General features: G+C 60.8%; 1 protein-coding gene across 1 annotated transcript in view; it reads left to right on the forward strand.

Moving 5' to 3' along the window:
- The window catches only part of Slit3 (slit guidance ligand 3), a 230622-nt gene that overhangs the window by 200248 nt on the left and 5099 nt on the right, over window positions 1-25275 (forward strand). The window contains exons 13-30 of the mRNA XM_090320813.1: window positions 2086-2229; window positions 2757-2920; window positions 10776-10926; window positions 11248-11322; window positions 11735-11878; window positions 12647-12790; window positions 13225-13388; window positions 14312-14444; window positions 14800-14868; window positions 15703-15774; window positions 16166-16237; window positions 18214-18285; window positions 18857-19020; window positions 20192-20316; window positions 21771-21868; window positions 22558-22697; window positions 22961-23054; window positions 24562-24699. Coding sequence (XP_090176939.1) covers window positions 2086-2229; window positions 2757-2920; window positions 10776-10926; window positions 11248-11322; window positions 11735-11878; window positions 12647-12790; window positions 13225-13388; window positions 14312-14444; window positions 14800-14868; window positions 15703-15774; window positions 16166-16237; window positions 18214-18285; window positions 18857-19020; window positions 20192-20316; window positions 21771-21868; window positions 22558-22697; window positions 22961-23054; window positions 24562-24699 — 2163 coding nt within the window. The remainder of the gene's footprint in view (window positions 1-2085; window positions 2230-2756; window positions 2921-10775; window positions 10927-11247; window positions 11323-11734; window positions 11879-12646; window positions 12791-13224; window positions 13389-14311; window positions 14445-14799; window positions 14869-15702; window positions 15775-16165; window positions 16238-18213; window positions 18286-18856; window positions 19021-20191; window positions 20317-21770; window positions 21869-22557; window positions 22698-22960; window positions 23055-24561; window positions 24700-25275) is intronic.

Here is a 25275-nt window from a genome sequence, read left to right on the forward strand (position 1 = left end):
AGAGCCCTCAGTCTTCAGCACGTGGCCCAGGGTGAACACACAGCATCCTCTCTGCCCACCCCCCGTGTCTCTGGGCGCTTTCACCCACGGGAGCTCAGAGCCGCCTGTGCCAGCTCCCACACCGGCCCAGAGTCAGTAATCTGACCTGTGCCACCTCCAGCCAGGGCTAGATTCCTACCGGATTTCCCGGCCATCTCCGGGAGGCAGCTCTGCCCCTCTGCCCAGTGCCTGTGCACGGCCCAGTGAGCTGTGGAGAAAGCACTCGGGAGCCCTGGCTTCCCACCTGGACGCAGAGGACAGCGGCCTGGGCCCTCCGGCCTCCCCGGCTTTTATCCAGATGAAGCAGATAGTCCACCAGCTGGTCTCTGTCACAGCTGTCACCCTGTGGTGGGTGGGCTGGGGACAGCCAGGGGACACATGGCTATCCCACCACTGTGACCTCCAGCCCTCCCACCGGGAATCTCGCCAGCCAGTCCCCGGCCTGGAAATGAAAACGTTGAAAACTGGACCTTTGCTTGCTCTTTCTTTCCTCCCTCCCCACCTCGTTCAGAAAGGAGCGAGGGGCAGCTCCACACCTAGGTCAAAGGATGGCCGTCAGTCTGGGAAAACCCTCCATCGGCCAGCCCCATCCTGCCGAAGTCTCCTGTGGCCCTGATGGAATCTTCTGGAAGGATTCCACCGAAAGTGATTCCTGTGACCCCTGGCGAGGGAGCAGAGGGCTCAGGCCCTGAACACGCAGCAGAATGGACCACACCACGTTGTAGGCAGTGGGAAGGCAACTTTAGTGCAACACATGCATGCTCGCAGAGCATGCTGTCAACCCGTGTGTGTGTGTGTGCGTGTGTGTGCGTGTGCGTGTATGCGTGTTACACGCATGTTACCCTATTTTCTCCATCCATCTGTTATTGGGCACCATGGCAGATGGCCCCATGTGGCTGCTGTGGATGGGGCCGTTGTGAAGTCGGGGTGCAGGCCTCTCTCCTGTCTGGGGCCTGGCAGTCCTGCGGCTGTGGGCCTGGGATTGGTAGAAGGAGGACCCAGGGCAGGTCTGTTTCCAGATGTGTGCGGAGCCTCCATGCTGGCTTCCTCGCCGGCATGTCCCGCTGGCTAGGCTAGGCTGAGCCGGGCTCCCGGTGTGGCTCTTCCGTGACCGCTGGGGGCGCTGGCATTTCCCCTGCGTGAGTCAGCTGGCTGTGCGCATCTCGTCTTGTGAGAACCGTCGGTTGGGTTCATTGCCCGGTTACTGATTTGATCTTTTTTTATTCCGGGTGTGTGTCTCAGCAAGGATCCACTCTGTGGACGAGGAGGGAAATGGTGTGGTGACTTTGGTGTAGAGTGGCAGCCTTGAGCAGGAGGCAGATGGCACACAAGGAAACAAGCCATGACCTTGAGTCACAGTGTTGATGGGGGACAGGAAAGAGTCAGCTCCCTAGCTGAAGGGCCTCCCCGGGGTCCCGAGCCCCTGGGGGCCCTGGGGTTCCAGGGTAGGTGGTCAGGTCAGTCTTTGGAGAGCTGGCCCTGGCCCTGCTGAGAGTAGAGTGGTTCTGAGGTCCTGACTCAGTGCGCCCGTGTGTCTGGGGTACTGGAGGGGGTGATGCTAGGATAAAATGAAGGTAGGGAAAGGGCCCTGGTCCCCTCCATCCCCTGGGCAAAAGCTTGCGTGTGTATCAGAGGTGGGTCTCGTGTGGTCACATACAGGCCTGCAGGGAATGGGGAGGGATGAGGAAGGGGAGGGGAGCGGAGGGGAGGGTGATTACCACTGTCCTCGATGTCCTGTGGCCCCCAACAACCCTGTAGAATTCTCCCACCAAGTCACCTCCCGGTCTGTCCGCTAAAGCTTGGAACCCAGTGAGCCAGGAATGCCTCTTTCTTTGCCCGAGGGCGCTGGCCCTGGGCTTCTCCAAGACCCCAGGTTCCAGGCAAGGTCGGTGACCATCAGATGTGGCACAGGGTCCCGAGCTGTGACCTGAGGTGCCCAGGGTGGGTCAGCGGGGTGTCACAGGGCTCTGGCTGCCCCCGCGGGTGCAGCCCACACCCCGCAGGCTGTCCCCACAGAAGCCTCATGAGCCTCCCTTCTGCCTGCAGCCTCCTCAATGCCAACAAGATCCACTGCCTGCGGGTAAACACCTTCCAAGACCTGCAGAACCTGCACCTGCTCTCGCTCTACGACAACAAGCTGCAGACCCTTAGCAAGGGACTGTTCACGCCGCTGCAGGCCATCCAGACGCTGTGAGTGCCAGGGACAAGCCAAGCATGGCGGCACGCGCTGCCACCCCAGCCGCCTGGGGCACAGGGAAAGGCAGATGGAGGCGGGAGGTGACCCCAGGCAAAGACAATAGATAAAGCCACGGAAGACAGAGGGTGTGGCTCACGGGGCAGAGCCCCCGAGCCCCAAGTGCCAACAAGAAAGGAAAGAAGCGTCAGGCCTGGACCCTCAGGCGAGGCTCTGGGTTGCTCTCTGGCACACTGCAGCCCCTGCATTCTCGGGGGGCTCCATCTCCCGGAGACCCGGCCTGGCCCCCGACACGCCCTGCGCCGGGCAGCCCCACACCTGTGACGGGGAGAACCGGCATTCCTCGCCTCCCTCTCATCCCCGCAGCCCACAGATGTGTGACATCTTTGTCCACGTCACAGACGGCCAGGCTGAGTCCCCTCGAGGTCCCACTCAGGTGTCCTGGAACAAGGGGCGCAGGGCCGGGCAGGGGGCAGGGAGTCCTGCCCGGTCCCTCCTGACTGACGGCCAGTCCCTCTTGCAGCCACTTAGCGCAGAATCCATTCGTGTGTGACTGCCACGTGCGGTGGCTGGCAGAGTACCTGCAGGACAACCCCGTCGAGACCAGTGGCGCACGCTGCGCCAGTCCCCGCCGCCTCGCCAACAAGCGCATCAGCCAGGTCAAGAGCAAGAAGTTCCGCTGCTCAGGTAACCGGGGGGCGGGGGGCGGGGCCCTGCTTCTGCCGGGCCGCTAATGCCATCTGGAGGGCGGCCAGCACGGCCGTGGCTCCTGGCAAGCACTTTGCAAATTAAATTGGGGGAAATTCAGTTAGCCCGGCAGAAAACCAATTACCGTATGGATTTAAAACATAGCGCGCACACACACACACACACACACACACACACACACACACACACACACACACACACACACACACTAAACTAAAAGCACGGGCTGGCACTCGGGAAGCCGGAGGGGCCGAGGCAAGTGAAATTGGGGGTGGGGGAGGGGGTTGAAGAAGGGGAGGGCTGAGAGATTTTCATCTCCCAGTCGAGGTCGCCCATGGGCAGGGAGAGAGAGAGAGAATGCAAGTCACAAGTCACCTGGGGCCGTGGACGCCCTGGTCACTGAGCCCCCTCGAGGGCGGGCACTGCGGTTCCAGGTTTCTTCCTGACCTCTGAGGAGGAGAAGAACCACCGCTGTCTCCTCCAGTGCCCACTGCGGCCAGGGGGGACACGGACGATGGCCCCTCTTCATGACCCCACTGGTCACCATCAGAATAGAGGGGTCAGCGACCCGAGCTCCTCCCCTCTGCCCACCCATGGTGAGGCGGAGTACTCCCCAGGGGAAGGAATGCGAGAAGCCAGGGGCAGGGCCCCGTCGGCCAGCCTTGGCCCTAAGTCTCACAAATGACCCTAGAGTGATGTCCAGACCCCCAGTAGGGGGGCGGGGACAGGTCAGCCGTGGTCTGAGGACTTGCATCTCCGGGCACCTGCCTGGCCAGCAGACCAGCCATCACTGTGGACTAGGGTGAGGGCTGCAGCACAGAAATACAAGGGGACCTCGGAAAGAGTGGGACTCAGACCCTTCCCTCCCTCCCTCCCTCCTTCTATGTGCAAGATCCTGCCTTTTCTACTGGCCCAGATGTGTTTACAAATAAGAGAAACCCCGGTGGCAGGGAGGAGGAAAAAGAATAGGATTCTCAGATTCATCTCATCCAAAATGGCATTTTTTAAAGCAGTGCTCAGCAGGGCACGTCCTTGGGTAAATGTAGAGGCGTCTGAGGGGGTCGCTGACAGCATCCTCCTGTCTCTGCTGGGTGCCGTGGCAGCGGGGAGGTAGAAGGATTCACCGCTCAGCTCCGAAGGGCTCAGAACAGCAGGGCTGCACTGGACCTCGGGCCGTGCAGAAGGCAAGGTGTCCTCGAGGCCCCTGTGGCAGGAGGGAGGGCTGGGCTGGGCAGATAACAGCCGTGGGATTCCTGGATGGTGTCTGGCCATCCAGCTGTCTGCCTCTGCCTCTCCACTGCCCCAGACCTTCGGCTCAGTGTAGGGGTGGCAGCTGTGGACCAGAGTGACCTGATCATCAGATCAAGTCTTTGGCCAGGCGCCATCGGGCTCCCTGGAAGCCAGGTCCTGCCGGAGAGCACGCAGAGACTGGGCAATGGCTGCCTGGCCTCTCACCACCCAGCTTGGTGTGTGAGCTCTTGGGCTGCAGTGGGGCTCGCATGTGGGAGGAAAAGGAAGAGGAAAGATTGAAAGGCGTCCAAGAAACCCCTGAGATAAGACCGGGGACCCCGCAGCAGAAATGGCCTCCACAGCAGAGGCCTGATCTGAAAGCCAGGCCGGCCCACGTGCGACGGCAAGACTCCATACCTCGATTCCCAGCCCCTGGGCCCCAGACAAAGGGAGAACATAAGGTCTGAGGTGTGTGGAATGGGTGGAGTTGGATGCTATGGTTCCTTCTGATCAAAGTCCTGGGGTGCTCAGCCCTCTGTGTGCCAGGGAAGGGTGGAGAGGCATCTGCCCGCCATCCAGGGCCCTGAGGTCTGGCCAGAGCGCTGCCTCCAGGGTGCAGAGGGTGGGCTCTGGGGCCTGGTTCTCGCTTTCTCACTGGTCTGTCCTGCTCTGTTGGGGTGCTGGGAGGAGCTGGGTGAGGAATCCAGGGGAGGGGCAGGAGCCTGGCCACCCGGTCAGTGCGGCCTGCAGGGCCCGGGCTCCATCTTCAGGTCAGAAGCCTCCCCTCAGCACAGGAGGGGGGAAGCCTGAGAGCAGGAGGAGCATGGAGGGTAAAGGCCGGGCAGCCCACACCACTGTCCTTCAGGTGTGTCCAAAGGGACCCATGTCCCCTTCTTGGGTGCATTGTCCGCCCCCACCCCCTCCTTTGTCCTCTAAGCCTGACAGATGTGGTGGCCGCTCCCCCAGGACCACAGGCCCTGGGGTCAGGGTGAACCGGCCCAACACTCAGACCCAGAGCCGATGGGCTGTGCCTCAACTGCTCCCCTACCCCCCCCCATAAGAAGATGTATTGTCTCTCTGAACCTGCACGCCCTCCTCAAAGTCACCTGATCTGGGTGGGCAGTTTTCTGGGGAGTCCAGAGTATGGAGGGAACCCCACCCCAATCTAAGCTGTGAGATGTCAGGGAGGGGCGGGAGAAGGGAGAATAGGAGGGATTGGTAGGGGGTGGGGGAGAGGACGTGGGGCCCTAGGGCTGTGTGGGGTCTCAGCCTGTGGCAGACCCTGTGCTGGGGCTCCCTGTGTTAACAGCTGGGAGTGCTGGGGCGCACACATACATGCACACACATACATGCACACATACATGCACACGCATACATGCACACACATACATGCACACACATACATGCACACATACATGCACACATACATGCACACACATACATGCACACATACATGCACACATACATGCACACATACATGCACACACATGCATGCACACACATGTGCACGCACACAAACACATGCGCGCACACACACATGCATACACGCACACACGTACACACAGACACATGCACACAGACACACATGCACACACGCACACACACAGACACATGCACACAAACACGTGTACACACACAGACACACACACGCGCACGCATGCACGCACGCACACACACGCACGCAGGCATACACACACACACACACACACACACAAACACACACACACACACACACCCCTCTGCCAGTCCTCTAACCCCCCGGGCCCGTCCTGGTGCTCAGGTGCTCGTGCAGGTGGGAGGGCGCCCGTCACCCCTTCCTCTCTGAGTCTTCCTCCTGAGGTCCCCGGGCGGTGTGGCTTCTTGGAAATCCACCCCTGAGTCTCAGCGCCGGCCCGCCCGGCGGGGGCACCCCTGCTCCGGCTTCTGCTCCTCCGCCCGCCTCCTCTGGCCGCTCCTGTCCTCTCTCTGACGCTGCTTCCTCGCTCGGCCCTCACCTGTGCCGCGGGGCCTTCCCTTGTGCTTGATCTAACCATGTGGCAGCTCTGGAAACGGAACATGGTTCTGTCAAGCACCGCGGAAAGTCCCGTGTTCTCCTACAGCATGGCCGCCGTCGCCGCCAGCACTGGACACTTCTCTGCTCTGGACACCACAGCCTGCCTGCCGGGTCCCTCGGGGGTCCCCGCAGAGGCACAGAGGCGGGGGCTCCGGGAAGCCAGAGACAGGCTGGGGGGCGGGGGGCACAGGGCAGCGCACTGGTCACACCAAGACCCGAGTCCACGTCTCCCATCCAAAGTGGGGTCAACCACACACCCCCAGTCTGCTCCGGTGCCACCCAAGCTGTCCGCTGCCGGAGGGCACAGAAGCCCATGGCAGGCACCCCGTGTTTCGAGGCAATCTATCTGAGAGGAACCTGAGCCCTCACTGGTGGCCTGGAAGAGTCTGAATGTAACCGTAGGCTCCTTCCCAGCCTGACTCCACTCCTTCGCCCTGATCCCGGGAGGCTGGTTCTCAGGGGGTCCCCATCCAGGCAGGCACCCCCTCTGCCGGTGAATGGGGAGCCCTTTGTGGGCTGCCACCGAGCACCGTGCTGCTAGCTGTGGAGCTTGAGTACATGCTACCACCAGGACAATGGAACGCAGAGCTCCCAGCAAGCTGTGTGGCCCTCACCCCGTCCTCCCACCCCTGCCATGTCCCCTGCAGAGCCAGAACCCCAGCCCTGAGTGTCTGGAGCTCTCTGCACTTTTTACTGAGGACACACAGAGAGCGTGCTGTAGACCAGGCCTGGACCGCGGCATGCCCGTCTAGTAGACCTAAGATGAGTGAGGAAAGGCCTGGTAAACAAGCCGTGCCATGCCGATTCGGAGCAGCTACCTTTCCATCGGTCCAGGGAGGTCAGCCTTCCTCAGCGCTGCCCACTCCCCACAGGGCGGGGGCAGACCTCGCTCGGGGAGCAGACACACCCTCCCCGTGTGGCCCCTCGGCACGTCCCCAGCCCCCAGGCAGCAGACGGGCCATGGGACACGGCCGCGGTACTGCCCTTGGCTTCCAGGACAGGACGACCCGGTTGGGAACAGCGTATGAGGACAGACCCCTGCCAACCCCTCCCGAAGCGGTGCCCAGCTGCAGACGCTGCTTCCAGGCTGGCCCTCGAGTGGGGAGGTTGTCCGCGTGCCAGGCCGGCTGTGGGCTCTGCCTGCCACTCCCACTTACAACCTTTCTCTGTGCACCACCTTCCGTGCAAGCTGCTGGCCTTCACCCTAACTCCATTCCTCTTCCTCCATTCCTCCTCTCCTTCTCCGTCCTCCACCCATCTTGGGGACATTGGTGAGGGGAGGAAGAATGATCTGGGCCATGAACTGGCTGCTCAAGCAGCCATGAGTTTAGTGATTTCCTCTCAACAAGCCACTGCTGCAGGGTGGCACAGAGCATGGCCTCCGGTGGCCGTGGTCTCCCCCTGGGGCCAGGGCCGCAGGGCCCAGAGTCCTAACGCAGCCACGGGGCTGCGGGTTTGCACCTTTGACCCCAACTCTGTCTATTAAAGCAGTCTGGGATCACATACCAGGTGTCGTTGTTGTGAGCTGCCTGCCAGCCCAGCGAGGCAGGGCAGGAGCAGGGGCAGGAGTGGTGCCAGATGGCATTGGCGCTCCCACGGCCGCTTGAGCCTGACTGGGTTTTGGGGGGGGGTCCTTCTTCAAGTCCTCTGACGTCTTGCCTCGTGCTCCGGCCCCAGAGAGGGGGGGGAGCTGCCTCTCGGGCTGCTTCATCTTCCTCGCATTTCTGGGGGTGACAAATGCACAGTGAGGCTGAAGTGACTTTGGCAAATGGCTCTGGGAACGCCTGGTGCATTCTGGCGGTGACGTGCGGTGATGAAGGTGGCACTGCGGGCTGGCTCTGACCGTGGAAGGAGCTTTTGGGGGGTTAGGTACAGATCCTGGTCTTTTGGGGTTCTCTCACTCCCCAAGCCCCTGGTTACCGCAAAGGAGGACACTAGCAAGAACAAGCAGGGAGAAAACACTGGGAAGAACAAATTGGCCCATCAGCTCTAATTGGGGGCTGGTTTCATTGAGATGGGTCAGCGGCTCCATGGCGCTGCTCAGTTATCATCTGCCTGTATAATCTAGCAGCTGTAATGGAGCGTGTGATCTAACGGTGCCTCCCAGAGCCACTCAAAAGGGAAATGTCCCCCGCCAGCACACAGTGCAGTGCCAAAGCCAGGCTCCCTCCTGCCCTCCACCTTTGATCCCTCAGGTCTCAAGGGTCTCGTTATAGACCTGTTCTCACCGAAGAACACACACGCCTGGCATCCTAGCTACTCAGGAGGCTGAGATCTGAGGATCAAGGCTCAAAGCCAGTCCGGGCACTAAAGTCTGTGAAACTCATATCTCCAGTTCATCACTAGAGAGCCAGAAGTGGTGCTATGGCTCAAGGGTAAGGCGGTAACCTTGAGCTGAAGAGCTCAAGGACAGCGCCCAAGCCCAGAGTTCAAGCCCCATGACCAACCAAAGAAAAGAACACATACACACAGACACACACACACTCACACTCACACTCACACTCGGGCTGTGTGCTCAAGCAGCCCTGTAGATCCAGCCACAGGGAGCAGGGTCAGTCATCCAGCGGGGTTTGCAGTGAGGTTCTCCGGGACCCCCACAGGGGTGTGTCCAGGCCTGCATCGCTCAGCGGCCTGCGGGTGGGTGACCAGCCCTGGGCAACAGATTTAAATAGCACACTGGACCAGGAGGCCACTGCAGGTCTGAGATCCACATGTGGCTTTGTCTGCCCATGCTTGAGGATAGGAAGAGGAGTGGGAGGGGAGGAGGAGGCCAGCTTGGGTTCCAGCCAGCCACGAGCTCCACTCCTGATCAGAGGTGCCACAGGGAGGGAGGTAACACACACAGGGTCCAGAAGCCCCAGGACAAGTCCACCAGCTGACCCCAGCGACGTGCCCCACCCACACTGGAGGGGCCCCTGGACACCACAGCTGTCTCTGTGACTGTCCCTGGAGGCCCAGGGAGAACGGCGCTGTCCCAGTGCACCCCACCCCTTTCCCTGCAGTACCGCATCGGTCACCGTGCACCGAGCCCACTTCTGGCCTTGGTTTCCTGGATGCCAAAACAGAGTCACGGCTTCGGGGTGTTGCAGGGGACCACGTGGGTTTGCAGTCTGGAGGACAGTGGCACGTGGCACGAGATCATGATAATAATCAGTACCCCCCCCAAGCAGGCCACAAGCCCTGTACCCCACACCTACAAAAGAATGGCAGCCGTATAGCAAGCACACACACACACACACACACATACCCCGCCCGCCTGCCTCATCCCTGGAGACTCCTCCATGCCGCCTTCCCGTCTTCACCCACACCTGTGAGGTCACCCCAGCTGTGTGATTCCGTCTCACCTCGGGGTTTTTGGGGGGAGGGCAACAGAGGCCTGACAAGCCCCGGCCCTCCCCATGCCACTCAGGCTGCCCCATGAACCCCGGTGTAGGCCCCAGTGATGTGTGCCAGTTCACAAATGCACCAGGACATCCAGGGACCAAGCACGCCCAGGGTTCTGCCCGTGAGCAAGCTTCACGTGTGCGCCTGGCACAGTGCCGCTGGGTGAATGAGGATGAGGGGGGCAGGCCCGGCCCCATGGGTGAGCTGGCATCTGGCAGGGCAGCCACAGTGCCCTGCTGCCACTGGTGTGCCCTGCAGCCTGGCAGGTGTCCCCTGGGGACATCCGATGGTCAGCCAGCTCTGTGACCATTCCTGAGTGACCCCGAGAGAAATGTAGTATGGGAGGAAAATTAGAGTATCTCCTCCGTCCACCACCTTCAACATAACAATAACAATTTAAGAAGCAAGGCTTGCTCCACTTCCCGGCTCTGGGCTCTGCCTGTCAAGGTGGCCAAGCAGAGCGCGTCGTCTGGACGCACGCTGAGCCCTTTGCTCTGCTCTGCACTTTCCCATTCAATGCACGGCCTTTCTTTCTTAAGTATCTGGCTTCTCTTTAAAAAATCAAAATGAACAGGGGTATCAGCTGCCTAGGGCCAGAGTCGCGGGTTCTAATTCCCCCAGCGCCCAGCCCCCTTCGTCCCCTGACCGTGCCACGGCCATTCTCGATGGTCCTTCAGAATCTCGGGCCCAGCCTCCTTTGAGGCTTGGAAGACAACCGCGTGTGTGGCCCCTTCGGATGGCTGCTCCCACCCGTGGAGGAGCCCCACAAGACCCCGCCAGGGCCTCTTCCCTCAGGAAGGCCGGGCTCAGTGGTCCCGTGCAGCCCGAGCGTGCAGGAGGCCCTGGGGTCCAGCCCGAGCGCCCTCACCACACCGTGCTCAGTGGCGGGTCCCCGTCCTGCGCGTGGGGCTCTCGCGGCATGCCTCCTGACCCACATCCGGGGCCGTCCTCAGCTTTGCCAAGAGATCCGTGGCCCTCTAAGGCCCAAGGAGCCCTGAGCCTGGCTCCCTGAGGCCGCACGGAGCAAGTGGCCAGGGCTAAGGGACAGCAAGGTGGTCGTCACAAAAGACCGCAGGCCCCATGCCGATCCCCCTGGGCCCCCCGCCGCGCCTCCACAGCCTGGGCTCCAACCTCCTCCCACTGACGCCCCCTCTTCGGCTCACCCAGGCTCCGAGGATTACCGCAGCCGGCTTGGCAGCCAGTGCTTCATGGACCTGGTATGCCCGGAGAAGTGTCGCTGCGAAGGCACCGTGGTGGACTGCGCCAGCCAGAAGCTAACTCGCATCCCCAGCCACCTTCCCGAATACATCACTGACCTGTGAGTCCACCCCGGCCCGCCCCACCCGGCCCCAGTCACCCCAGGGGACTCCCCGGCTCGGCCCCAGGGCAGCCTCTCTGCCAGGCATCCACGGCCAGCTGCTCGCAGACTATTTCCCGAGCACGGGCTGTGAGCAGTCAAAGCAATAGCATGGTCGGAGAGATCTAGAGAAGACTGCATCCTCCAGATGTCAAAAAATAATAATAAGGCAGCTCTGGATTGCCTGGCCACGCAGAGGACATGGGGTGCGCCCTCCATGCCAGCCCCAGAGGCCTCCTACAGCCACGTCGTCTCCAAACCCACCATCTCTGCTTCCCACAGGCGGCTGAACGACAACGAGATCTCTGTTCTGGAAGCCACGGGCGTCTTCAAGAAGCTGCCCCACCTCCGGAAGATGTAAGCCAAGTCCCTCAGGCATGACAGCTACCTCCCTCCCCCTCCTCCCGGTGCCCAGCCAGTTTGTGCTCAGCCTGGAGCAGGGGCCCAGGGCTAGCACCCCTTGCCCTCTGCCCAGCCCCTCTCAGCCTCTCCTGACTCGGGAGATGGACAGACAGGCCCCACTTTAACCCACCAGAGCCCTGGGTCATGAGAAGCACAAGGACACCCAAGCCCCTCCAGTCCCGCGAGGTCTGTGGCCGGCTGCCAGGGTCCCCAGCCGCCAGTGCCGGGAGCTGACCGTCGGGGGACCCTGAGTCTGAGCCCCCACCATGAAGCCCTTGGCCTAAGGCCGTTGGGTTGGAGTGCCCGGCTGCCTGCAGGACTGGGGGTCCCCCTTTCCATCCTGCCCCCTTCTTTTCCCCTCTTCCAGAAACCTGAGCAACAACAAGATCCGGGAGGTGCGAGAGGGGGCCTTCGACGGGGCGGGGGCCGTGCAGGAGCTGGTGCTGACCGGGAACCAGCTGCAGGCCGTGCACGGACGCGCCTTCCGAGGCCTGGGCGGCCTCAAGACCCTGTGAGCTCCCGGCCCGGCCCCAGGGGCAGGGAGGGGAGGGCAGCTCATGGGGGGAGGGGGGTCTGTGAGCTCCCGGCCCGGTCCCAGGGGTTGGGGGGGCAGCTCACGGGGGGGGCCTGTGAGCTCCTGGCCTGGCCCCAGGAGCGGGGAGGGGGGGGCCAGCTCACGGGGGCCTCCCTTCCTGCAGCCATGTCAGCAGGTGCCTGCACATGCCAAGCAGCCTTCATGCACATGTGCACGCGTGTACACACCTGCACATGCATGCACCTGACTGCCCATGCAGGAATGTACACACACACACATGCACATGTATAAAAACACAGACACACACAGGTGGATTCACACAGATGTACCCACAAAGGGACAGTATTCAAACCCACACGCAGATGCCTCGCAGAGACCCCCACCGAGAACCACGCCCCACACACATACCAGGAGCACTGTGAAGGAGACAGGCGCCCACGAACACGTTTACAAAAGTTTTGTGTGTGCTATGCACCTGCGCACACAAGCACACGCGTGTGAGAGCGTGTGAAGCAAATGCACGAATGTCTGCACGTGCACACCTAAATGCTTTGCGCACACACACGAGTCAACGTGTATGCACACATGGAGACACAAGCACGGGCACGTGTGGAGTGTGTGTGTGCACGTGACCACAATGGCATGCCCCACATGCACTCTCACCTCGGTCCTGTCACCATGCTTGAGCTCTGCCGCCCTCCCCTTCCTTCCCCTCCCCGCTCCCCGCCCCTGCTGCCTCTCCAGGATGCTGAGAAGCAACCTGATCAGCTGCGTGGGCAACGACACCTTCGCCGGGCTGAGCTCGGTGAGGCTGCTCTCCCTCTACGACAACCGCATCACCACCATCGCCCCCGGGGCCTTCACCACGCTCGTCTCCCTGTCCACCATGTGAGTCCCCGGAAACCCCTCCACGCCCCGGGGCTCCGCCCTCAGCACTCCTACCCCTTCCACTCGGGACACCCCTGTCCCTCACCGCAGTCGGGGGGGGGTCCCCACTGAGGCAGGACCCAGTGGCCTTCACTTGGGCCCGCGTTCCCCGGGAGGAGGGAGGCCGCCCAGGGGGGTGGCTTAGACCTAGCTCGCTGGGAATGGACCGTGTACTCGATCAGCCTCTGCCCCTCCCAGAGGAAGCCACAGACGCCGGAGAGGCCGGAGAGGCCGAGGGGCAGCAGGAGGGAGCCAGCCCCAGTGTGTGGAGAATCCTGCCCGGCCTCCCCCTGCAGCTCTCAGGACCGCAGGGCAGGCGGCTGCAAACTCCCAAGGCCCAGGCCTTCCTCTCCCGATGCCCGCGCAGACCTAAACCCTGGCCCTTGCGTCCTCAGAAACCTCCTGTCCAACCCCTTCAACTGCAACTGCCACCTGGCCTGGCTGGGCCGCTGGCTGAGGAAGCGGCACGTGGTCAGCGGGAACCCGAGGTGCCAGAAGCCGTCCTTCCTCAAGGAGATCCCCATCCAGGACGTGGCAGCCCAGGACTTTACCTGTGACGGTGAGAGCCGGGGTGGGGGGGAGAGCTGAGGCGGGGCAGGGGAGGCAGGAGCGTACACCGTGCCCCTCTGTGGCCCACCCAGGCGGCCCTGGCCCCTCCGTGCATGTGAGACGATGACATGTGATCTCTGTCGGTCCCACACGGCTGTCATCAGGTTCCAATCTCAGTGGCCTCTGTGAGGACACCGTTGTATAAATGTCCCCACCGACCGCACCAGCTGGCACGGTGGGCCTGGTACTGTCACAACCCACACCGCTGGCCGTGGGAGCCCTGGGCCAAAACAAGGCGCCGGTGGCTCACATCCAGAACCCTAGCCACTCAGGAGCCTCAGATCTGAGGATGGAGGTTCAGGAAAGTCTGTGAGACTCTGATTTCCACCAAGCTGCCAGGAGTGGAGCTGTGGCTCAAGTGGTAGAGCACCAGCCCTGAGCACAGAAGCTCCTCGACCGCATCCCAGCCCTGAGATCAGGGTTATCCCTGGAAGAGGGAGGGAGGGAGGGAGAGGAAGGAAGTCCTGCCCCTGTGCTGGGGATATGAACACAGGAAGGTCTGGGGCAGGGTCTCTGGTCCCAGAGTCCAGCAGTCTGTTTGGCAGCCATCAAGGCCTAGCTGAGGATGGATGAACTGGGGACAGTGGAGGTTGGAGAAGCAGGCTTACTGCCCCAGGGGGCCTCTCTTCCTCTCGCTCTCTCCCCCTGGCTCCTCAAGCCTCTGTGAGCAGCCTGGAAAGTCTTCACTTTGCAGAAGGCAGGAAAAAGTAGACAAGTGGCCCCAGGACCCGTGGCATGTGGCTCTCCCGCCAGCCACCGACAGCACCAGCCCCTCCCTTGGCTCTAGCTCTGGTTCAACACCAAGATGGGGCAGCATTCGATGAGAATCCTGCCTCCATCCACTCCCATGCTTATCCTCTCTGGTCTCTGTAGGCAACGAGGAGAGCAGCTGCCAGCTGAGCCCGCGCTGTCCGGAGCCCTGCACATGCGTGGATACCGTGGTTCGATGCAGCCACAAAGGGCTACGTGCCCTCCCCAGTGGGGTACCAAAGGGCGTGACAGAGCTGTGAGTGCCATCCCCAAGAACCCCAAGCCCCACACAGCTGTAGGAGCAGAGGAGAAGGTGGTAGAGAAGGAGCCAACGGACTTGACCCTCCGGGGGCCCCTTGCAGGGGTCGTGCTGCAACCCCTGCTGGGGGAGGACCCCTCACTCGGGAAACAGGCCAGGCCTAGTGCAGGGGCTCCTGCCTGTTGTCCTGGCTGCTCAGGAGGCAGAGGTCTGAGGACACAAAGGCAGTGTGAGCTTGGGAGGAGGGGAGAGGGGATCGCAGAGCCACCCAGCCTGACAGCGCCGTCCCTCTGTGGAGCTGGCACCTGTGCGGTTCTCTCTCACACGACGTCACTCTGCTGCTGTCTCTCAGGTACCTGGAAGGAAACCACCTGATCACGGTGCCCAAGGAACTGGCTGCCTTCCGCCACCTGACGCTCATGTGAGGAGCCTTGACAGGGCGCTTTCCTTTCCTGCTCCTGGCATGGTCAGACACCGTGGCAACGAGACGGTGCTGTGGGCAGATGTGTGTGTGTGTGTGTGTGTGTGTGTGTGTGTGTGTGTCTGTGTGTCTGTGTGTCTGTGTGTCTGTGTGTGTGCGCGCACGCGCGCATGTATATCCATATATTATATATATACTTCTTCATATAAGTGCATAGATGAATGAACTAGTGCTGCAATGGAAAATGAGTACACACTGGGTAAATGGCTAAGAGGTGGGTGGATGAATGGTTAGATGGGCAGATGGATGGATGAGTGGCAAGCGGGTAACAGGAGAGTGGATGGGTGTATAACTGGGTGAAGGAATGGATGGTCAAATGGGTGGGTAGACAGATGAGTGAGTTAGTGATTGAATGTTGAATGAATGGACAAGTAGGTGGGTGTGTGGGAGAGTAGATGTGTGATTGGTGTGCATGAATGGGTGGGTGGATGGATGGATGGATGATGAATGGATGGATGGATGGATGATGAATGGATGAATGGATGGATGATGGATGGATGGATGATGGGTAGATGAATGGATGGATGGATGAATGGATGGATGGATGGATGGATGGATGATGGATGGATGGATGGACGGATGGATGATGGATGGATGGATGATGGGTGGATGGATGGGTGGATGGACAGATGATGGATGGATGGATGATGGATGGATGGATGGACAGATGATGGATGGATGGATGATGGATGGATGGATGGGATGAAATATGACAGGAAAATCTTCCTTCACACTCAGCCAGTGGTAAGCCATGGCCCTGTGTTTTATTCCTAGAGACCTGAGCAACAACAGCATTGGTGTGCTGACCAACTACACCTTCAGCAACTTGACCCACCTGTCCACCCTGTGAGTAGAGAGGCCGGTCCGCCTACCGTGCTCCCCGGGGCTCTGCTCTAGTGCTCTGCCCGGGGCTGCAGCTGCCCCAGGGAAGGGCAAACCTTGGCCAGAGGAGGACCCAGAGCTTGTGCCATGCTCATCCCCACTGGTTCTGATGGCTTTCCGTGTGCTTAGCACACACCATCTGCCCCACAGGGAGGTGGTGAAGAGCTGGCCAGAGGCCCAGCTGGCCCTGGAACATGGGGAGGCAGAATCTGGGCGGGGAAGGCTCCCTCTGTGGGTGTGCTTAGGCAGAGCAGGGGCACTTGTACCTGGGGGTACCTGAGCCGGTCCCCCCTGGAGGCAGAGCTCCAGGGAGTGGCTGGGATGCGGCCTGGACAGCTCCCGTCTCCTCGTACAGCATCCTGAGCTACAACCGGCTGAGGTGCATCCCCGTCCACGCCTTCCAGGGACTGCGGTCTCTCCGCGTGCTGTGAGTCTCCGGGCCCAGGGTTGGCTTTTCTACCACTAGGGATATGAGACGGGGAAGGTAAACTTGAGAGACCCCTTGGCACTCTGCAGGCTCACCCAGAACCCCCAGAGTCAGCCCTGGTGGGGGGTCAGCCACCACCGCGGGGGGCACTCTGCGCAAACCCTGCATCCCTGGGGCTCTGCGTGCCCTAGTGAGGGACTCGGGGCCTGGCATGTCACACCTGCCCTCCCAGGAGCCCTTTGGTGGGGAAGGCTGTCCCCGCCAGCTTTACAGGGGTGACCTGACACAGTCACCCCCACCCTCCACACGCAGAGATTCTGAGCCCCCAGAACAGGGCTTCGTTGTTGGCTCCCAGAGGGTTCTTTTCAGAACAGCCACCCCACGTGTCACGAGGGCCCCCACCTTCCCATCCCCTGGGGGAGTCATACGTGTGCTGTTGCATGATGGCGTGCGCATGCCTATGTGTGAGTGTGTGTGCCCATGTGTGTGCCCCACACATGATCACATGTGTGGTCATGCCTGCCTGTGAGTGTGGGATGGGTTGTCCACATGCGTGCACGCGTGTGGGAGGGTGTGGGTAGGCGTGCAGGCATGTGAGTGTCTACACGTGTGTGGTGAAGCACACGTGCGCGTGCGTGAGTGTTGGGGTGCATATTCACGTGTGTTTTGGTGTGTGAAGGTGAACACATTTTGAAGGATGTGTCGGGAACGTTGTCAGGCCCCAAGCATGAAACCCGTGAAATAGCTTCCTCCTTGTCATCCAAAGCATAGCTAGGACACCCAAGGGGGCACGGCGGTCTTTCCTGGTGTGCGCACGCTTGCCTGAGTCTCAGGGCTGGTTCTCCAGGCCCGCATCCGTCCTCCCTCCCCATCCCTCCCTTTACCCTTCACGGGGCCCTCCGGTCCCCCCTCACCCTGCACCAGGGCCTTGCTGCCTTCCCCAGGCCCTGCCCCTCTGAGCAGCTCTAGCCCCAGGAAGCCCTGGCAGGGCACAAGTGCCCCTTGGCCCTCAGGTCAGCTGAGGTTTTCCGGAGTCACCTCAAGTGCTACCCCGTGGCCACTCGAGGAGCGTGAGCTTCTTTGACTTCCTCCAGCCTTGTTCTTCCAAGCCCACAGCCGTGTCAGTTCCGTTTTGCTGCAGGTCTATCCTCTGGGCATTTGTGGAAGGCGCGGGCACACCTTGCCAGTGAGAGGAGCTCCTAGCCACTGAACGGAGGGAGGCAGGGGCAGGTCCTGCCTCATGTGCCTGCTCTGAAACTTGCTTTCAGATGTTGAGCAGAGGGTGCGGGAAGTGCCAGGCCCATGCCCGTGAGCAGCTGGTGCTAAATCCATACACAGGAGGCCCGGCTCCAGAGGCCTGGGGGAGCCCGCTGACACCAAGCTCTGTGGCGCAGCTCTCTCCGGGGGATACGAAGGGAGCTGTGATTGACATTTTCTTCCTAGACCCCTGTACCAAGTCTTATGCACCAATTCATCATCTGGCACGTTTAAATTACTGCGGGGTCCCCCAGTCCCCACAGCCTTCCATGGCGAATGTTGCTTTGTGGGCCCCCTTGGTGCAGCAAGAGAGTGGGGCTCTGGGAGGGGTGAGAGCAGATTACAGGGCTGGCAGCCAGGTTCTCGTGCTTATGGCCAGGCTGCAAGCCCACCTTCTCCAAAACCCCCCAGACCATGAGACCTCTCCATTCTTAAAGTGGAAAAAAAAAAAAAAGGAAGAAAAGGAGACTCAAAAAAAGAAAGGCACCTATCCTATGTGCTACCACAAGAAGGGGCTCGCGTCCTGTTCCATCCAGGACCCTTGGGAGTGAACGTTGTCCCCTTCTTCCCCAAGCCCTCTGTTGTTATGCAGAGGAACCGCTGGATACCTGAACCTAGGCAGGGAGGGTCAGCTGGGCCTCCAGCCGTGGGGCTCCGGTAAGCACAGGGGCAGAGCTGGGCCCAGACTGACGCTGCCTGACCTGCGTCTCCTGCCTCAGGACCCTGCACGGCAATGACATCTCCAGCGTCCCCGAAGGCTCCTTCGACGACCTGACGTCCCTGTCCCACCTGTAAGTAGCCTCCCCTGCCCCCGTGCACTGCATGCTGCTACTCAAGTACAAAGATCCCTTATGCAAAACAGCCTGATTAGCATCCATCCGCCCCCTCTTGGGCCACATAAATGGGGAGGAAGTCGTTGCTTTACTGCCTGGCTAGGGGAAGAAAGCAAGCACAAGTCTTCCCTTACTCTGGGCCCACAGTCGGCTGGGTTAGCCCCGGGTGGAACCTGAAGAGTTAGAAGGATTTTCTACTGATAGATTTTACGGCGTAGATTTTTTTTTTACCGTGTACACAGTCCCAGGCTGCATGGTGGGCGCCTTCTAGAATGTTCTCACTGAACTGTGCCTCTCCCCTGCCCCCTCCCTGGGTCTCCAGGCTGAGTGATGTGGAGCTGCTTCCCTAAGTTCTGGACCTCAGAGCAAAGCCTTAGAAGTGGGGGGGCTCGGTGGGGCTGGAATGAGGCAGTTCCAGGGGACACTTCTCCAAGCGGTCACCATATCTGATACACCAGTCCAGCCACAGTCTGCCTCCTTCGCTCTTCAGGGAGCCCCCCGGGCAGCCTGACACCGTTCTGCCTCCTAGGGCTCTGGGAACAAACCCACTCCACTGTGACTGCAAGCTGCGCTGGCTCTCAGAGTGGGTGAAGGCTGGGTACAAAGAGCCTGGCATTGCCCGCTGCGGCAGCCCCGAGTCCATGGCGGACCGACTCCTGCTCACCACCCCCACCCACCGCTTCCAGTGCAAGGGTAGGTGCAGCCCTGCACCCCTTCACCCTGGGACGGGAGTCTGCTCGGCCTCCAGTGGCCTCTCAGAGCTGGCATCTCCCATGAGTCTCTCAGGGGGGAAACCAGGACCCCGTGCCTTCGGCTCATGTTTCCCCCGTGGTGCCACACCCTCCGCCATTTTCAGAGATCCCTCAGCATCCAGGGGAAATGGAGTCTAGGAGCCCAAGGGTCCCCAAGCCCCCTTGCCCGGGGTCACAGAACAGAACAGCACAACACAACTTCCATGCTGATTCCCATTTTCCACCTCTGCTTCTGAAAGCAGAGAGCCAGCTAGCCTTCCAACAGGATTCCCTGTCACAGCTGCTCATGCTGGGGACACACGGGGAGCTGCTACCTAGTCTGTCCACCCCATGGCCGCCACAGGGGTCCGGGCACAGCCTGGCTGGCGTGGGGCTGTGCTTCACAGCACATCCTGGCTCTAGCACAGACAGCTGTGTGACCCAAGAGCCCTGGGGAACCGATATCCCCACCGCTACGCACTGTTTTGAGGCCTCCCATGAAGCAGGGTCTGTGCACTGCGCGGGGGGGCCCTGGTCACAGCTGTCTGCAGTACCAGGACACCCCCGCCCCCTTGTCCAAGCTCTGCCATGGGGAAACACAGACCTCCCCCCGCCCCCTCCTCCCGCTGAAGGAAGGCAGCAGGAGACCATCGGCCCCATCCTGGGAAAGGGAGAGGGCCCCAGACACAGTGCCAGCACCACCCCGATCTGGGGAGCACTGCAGGGAGGACTCTCTGTGTGTGCCCCTGGCCTCAGCTCCTGCCCACCCACCTCCACCCCCAGCCCGTGGAGAAAGACAGCAGATCCAGATAGAGTCCAGGCCCTGTGCTTCTCGGAACATGAAGATGCACCAGGGTTTCTAATTATGGCGCATTGTTCACAGATTAGCACCCAAATTGGATCAGGCTAATTAACTGATTTCACTGCACAAGAGCTTCTGGGTAGCGTCCCGCTGTGATTTCCACTTGCTGGATGGCGGCTGCCTTGCTGGGACTCCAGCCAGATGGGAGGCACCGCCCAGAGAGAGCCCAGCAGCTGCCCCGGGGCATGGCTGAGGGGAGTGGCAGTGCACAGGGGGAGGGAGCAGGACCGTGGACCGTGACCGGCCCCTGACACTCTGCTCTGCCGTCCAGGGCCAGTGGACATCAACATCGCGGCCAAATGCAACGCCTGCCTCTCCAACCCGTGCAAGAACAACGGCACGTGCAGCCAGGACTCTGGGGAGCAGTTCCACTGCACCTGCCCCCACAGCTACAAGGTATGGCGGGCCGCCACGCCTGCACACACGTGCCCAGCGGCACGGTCATTCTGCTCTCCTCCATGCTGGTGGAGGCCCTGCACCCTTGTGGAGTCTCAGCCGGGATGCTCAAGGGCCAGCGGGGGCCAGCAGGAAAGGCTGCCATTGTCTTTTCTTTGTGGAGTCTGGGTAACCAGCACCCCAGAGCGCTGAGGTGCCTGGGTGCAGACACCTCTGAGACCCCCCCCCCTCCCCATCTCCACCTTCATAAAGGGCATTTCTAGAACCTCCTCTCCCTACCCACAGGGGAGCATGCTGACGGCAGGGCCAGTGTGGCCTCTTCTTGGCCCCTGGAGGATTCTGAAAGGTGGCAGGTGTACTAGACAGGTGCTGGCAGCTGATAGTACCATAAAGCCCGATCTGGGCCTAGAGAGACCGGGGTTCAATTCCCCTTGATGCCAGCTGTCCCCTGGGCCTCGAGGTCAGCAGTGCGGCACACACACACACACACACACACACACACACACACACACACACACACACGTGCGCGCGCGCGCGCGCACACACAAGGTGGGGAAAACCCAGGAACCTCAGGAAGCTGATAGAGTTGAGCAAAAAGTGGCTTCAGAGAACGGAACCCCGCTTAGTTAGCCAGGCATTGACAAGCGAAACATGTAGGTGACCCAGATCCGCCCTGCAGGCCCCCACCTCCGCACGGCTGAGGTCTGCTTCTGGATGGCTCCACCGGGCATAAAGGGCCGGAGCCCCACCTGCCTCACCCCTCCTTCAGCCAGTGCTCTGCCACCAGTGTTCACAGGGTCCCAGAGCAGAGGCTGGCTGGCTGCCCACCATCCGTCCATCTGTCTTCTTTCTGTCTGTCTAGCGCCGCCACCACCCCTGTGGTGAGAGGGGGATTTTTCTGTTGCGGGATGAGGCCAGCAGTAAAGTGTTTCAGATTTTGGAGCCTTCTGGGTTTTGCATTTAGGGACAAGGGCGCTCAACCTGGATTATTATTCCCATCTCACAGCAGATGGAAGCTGAGGCCCCATGTGCCTGGGCCAGGGGAGGGGGCCCAACCACACAGGCCGGCGTAGACCACCACCTCTCTCGTTGTGGGACAGCCCAGGGTCCCAGGCCACGTGTGCCGCGAGGGACGAGAGGATGACAGGCTTGAGGTCTCAAGAAAAAAAGAAAACACACACCAATGTCCCCACCCTCCTGACCCTAGCCAAGGTCAAGAAGCTTTGGCAAGGTCAAGGTCCAGCCGGGAGGGGATGTGCCCTGTGTCACAGGCTTGCTCTCACCCTGCTGTTGAGGACAGAGGAGCCGTGAACTCCGGGCAGTGGTGAAGCTGGAGTCTGAACCCAGCAGGCCCCCCACACTTCTGTGGAGCCATGGCTGCCCGTGGTCTCCTCGGCTGGGAGCTCTGTCCACGGCCGCCCTCCCCAGGCTCCTCTCCCTCTTGCCTCCCTCAGGGTGAGGACTGTGCTGTGCCCATCAACCCCTGCATCCAGAACCCCTGCCAGCACGGAGGCACCTGCCACCTCAGCGAGGCCCACCAGGAGGGGTTCAGGTAGGAGCTCAGTCCCGGCCCTCACCCGGGGTTCCTCGTCCCCCTCAGCGTGCAGAGGAGGAAACTGAGGTAGTGAAGGGACAAGCCCTGTGCTCAGAGTCCCCTAGACCGGCCTCCAGGTGCCAGCCTCCGCTCTCGGGGCCAGGGGCTGCCAAGGCAGTGGGCGGAAAGGCTGAGGTTTTTCCTCTACAAGATGAGGGCCCAGGAGATGGCACCCTGGGGACAGCGTGAGGAGGGGCCGCTGCTGAATCTGTGGTTCGCTGTGCCTGCACCCTTCCCAGTGTTTTCCTTGGCTCCCAGTGTCACACAGACAGGGTGTGGCAGGTCAGAACCGGGAAATCTGTTAGCAGAGCTGTGACCTTCGCTACCATGCTTGGCTCCACCGCCCTGGGCACGGAAAGTGAATTCTGCAGCCCTTCTCTCTGTCTATAATAAAGAGGCCACAGAGGGGCCAGAGGAAGGGGGGTTCAAAGATGAGCCATCCCAGAAGCCACTTCTAACTGGGGGCAGAGGGGACCCTTCCAGAACGAGGCAACAGCAAGAGCCAGGCAAGAGGAGATGGGTCCTGGGGGCCTCCCGCTCAGCCCCCCCAGAGACCTCCTGTGTCCTCAGGAGACACCCGACTCAACCTTCCTCTCCACCCCCTCCAACCTGCCTCTCCTGGCCCCCGGCTCTCTCTCCCTCCCAAGCTGTTCCTGTCCCCTGGGTTTTGAGGGGCAGCAGTGCGAGATCAACCCGGACGACTGCGATGATAACGACTGTGAGAACAACGCCACCTGCGTGGACGGCATCAACAACTACGCCTGCGTGTGCCCGCCCAACTACACAGGTCAGGGCACCCGCCTCGCGGCCCAACCACACAGGCCGGCGTAGACCCCCACCTCGCTCGTTGTGGGACAGCCCAGGGTCCCAGGCCACATGGGCCACGAGGGACGAGAGGATGACAGGCTTGAGGTCTCAAGAAAAAAAGAAAACACACACCAATGTCCCCACCCTCCTGACCAGGGGTGGACGGGTCTGTGCTTCCGGCCTAGACATCAACCCGACAACCCTCCATCCCGACACTTGACGCTTCTTCCCTGTGCCTGCCAGGGGAGCTGTGTGACGAGGTGATCGACCACTGTGTGCCCGAGCTGAACGCCTGTCAGCACGAGGCCAAGTGCGTGTCCCTGGACAAAGGATTCAGGTAAGGCCCGGCTTCGTGTCCCAGCATGGTCCAGGGACTAGGCCCCCACCAGTCTGGGTTTGAAGCTCTGAGCCTCCCTCCCTGCCTCCCTCCCTCCCTTCCTTCCCCTCTCTGTCTCTCCTATGCATTTCTCTGTGTGTGCCTCCTTCGTGTTGTAATTTTCTCAGTATGCCTTCCTATGTGCATGGCTCTGTCTCTTGTGGTTTTTCTCTTTCTCTAGGTTTCTGCCAAGAGAGAGAGATGATGGCTGGGTGGATGAGAAGATGGATGGATGGACAGATGTATGAATGATGGAAAGATGGATGGGTGATGGATGGACGGATGGATGCTGGATTCATGGGTGGTAGATGTATGGGTGGTAGGTAGATACATGAGTATGCGGATAGAAGATGGATGGTACATAAGTGGGTGGGTGGACAGATGGGTGATGGATGGGTGGATGGATGGATGGGTGGATAGATAGATGGGTACACAAGTGGGTGGATGGACAGATGGACTGATGTATGAGTGAGTAGATGGATGGACAGGTAGATAAGAGAGTGGATGGATAGATGGATGATGGATTGGTGAGTGGTAGATGGGTGGATGGATGATAAAGGGGCCACTTAATGGACTGATGGATGGGTGGATAATGGATGGATCAACAGATGGGTGTGTGATTAGATGGATGGTTGGGTAGATATGCATGATGGATGGGTAGATGGGTGGATATGGATAGTGGGATGATGATGGATGGATGGGTGGGTGGGTGGATGATGGATGGGTGGGTGGATGGGAACATCATAGATGAGTAGGTGGATGGATAGAGATTTTCTCTTTCTCCTCCTTTTCCCTGGTGGTCTCTCTATCAGCCCATCTCCTGTCTCTAGCAAGGAAAGCAGAGCCATCCCAGGAGAAACAGTCTAAAGGGTGTCTGGCTACCGCCCTAGCATGCAGCTTCACAGTGCTTTGTTTCCCACACCTACAGCCAGGCTGTCGTCAGCTGGTGGGCCTGCAGGTGGGAGGAGGGGACAGGAGCTCAGGCTTGGCTGAGCCTCCTGGGGACGTGGTCTCTGTCGTGACTGAAGAGGCAAGCTGCTTCAGGGGAATGCAGGCACGATTCCATGGTGGCTAGAGAGGTGGCCTCAGGAGAGGACCGCCCTGTCCTGAGTCTGTAAAGAGATGGCAGGTCAGGCCCTCAGCAGACACCAGAACTGTCCCTCACTTAGAGACCAGGGCCCTGGCCTGCAGCACTGCCAGCCAGGGAGGAAAGGCAAAGGGCTCTTCCTGCTGACATCCCAAGCCAGGCCGGACGTTGACCTCAAGGGGCAGACTTTGTCCTCAAGGGGCACACCTTGACCTCTGGGGACAAAGGCTGGGAGTGTCCATGACAGCCAGGAGTGGACCTAGGCCTGACCAGCCCATCAGGACATGATGTGTGTGGGGTGGGAAAGAGGGGACTGGTCCCCTGGGAAGAGGAGACCAGCGGTGCAGGGGGCTGCAGGCCCTGAACCGCCCTACCTTCCAGGTGTGACTGCGCGCCGGGCTACAGCGGGAAGCTCTGTGAGACGGACAATGACGACTGTGTGGCCCACAAGTGCCGCCACGGGGCCCAGTGCGTGGACGCGGTGGACGGCTACACATGCATCTGCCCCCAGGGCTTCAGGTAGGACAGGTGGAGGTGGTGGGGGTCAAGGAGGAGAAGCTGGGGCCGTCCACACGGCACCAGATGGAGACAGGCCCAAGCCAACTCCATGGAGACGCTGCCCTGGCACCAGCTCCCCTGCCACTCAGGGCCACTGGATCTCATGGAAGAGCCGCCCTCTTGGTGCCTCCACCGTGGGTGCCAGCTTCCGTGGAGGAGAGCCAGAGGCCCACACGCGGCGGACTCTTTCTTCTAGGGTGGAGAATAGAAACATAGTTGACCCTCCCTGGCAGGAAACAGCAGGGCTGGAGTGGAGGGCAAGTGCTAGCATCCAATTCTAGTGGCTTCCTCCGCACCCCCAAAACGCAGACCAAAGCACGAGAAAAGGGGGAGTGGCCCCCTGTCATCCTAGCCACTCGGGAGGCCGAGCTCTGAGGATCCCTGGGCACAGCCAGCCCGGGCGGGGGGACGGGGGGGGGGGGGGGGGGACACCGAGAGATGCTTATCTCCAACCACGCCAGAAAACTGGAAGTGGTCTTGAACAAAAGCGCTTAGGGCAGTCCCCAGACGCTGAGCCCATCACCCACCACGAAGGGA

The sequence above is a fragment of the Megascapheus bottae genome, chromosome 29 (assembly GCF_031878675.1).
Source record: "Megascapheus bottae isolate mThoBot1 chromosome 29, mThoBot2.hap1, whole genome shotgun sequence".
Classification (NCBI taxonomy): Eukaryota; Metazoa; Chordata; class Mammalia; order Rodentia; family Geomyidae; genus Megascapheus; species Megascapheus bottae.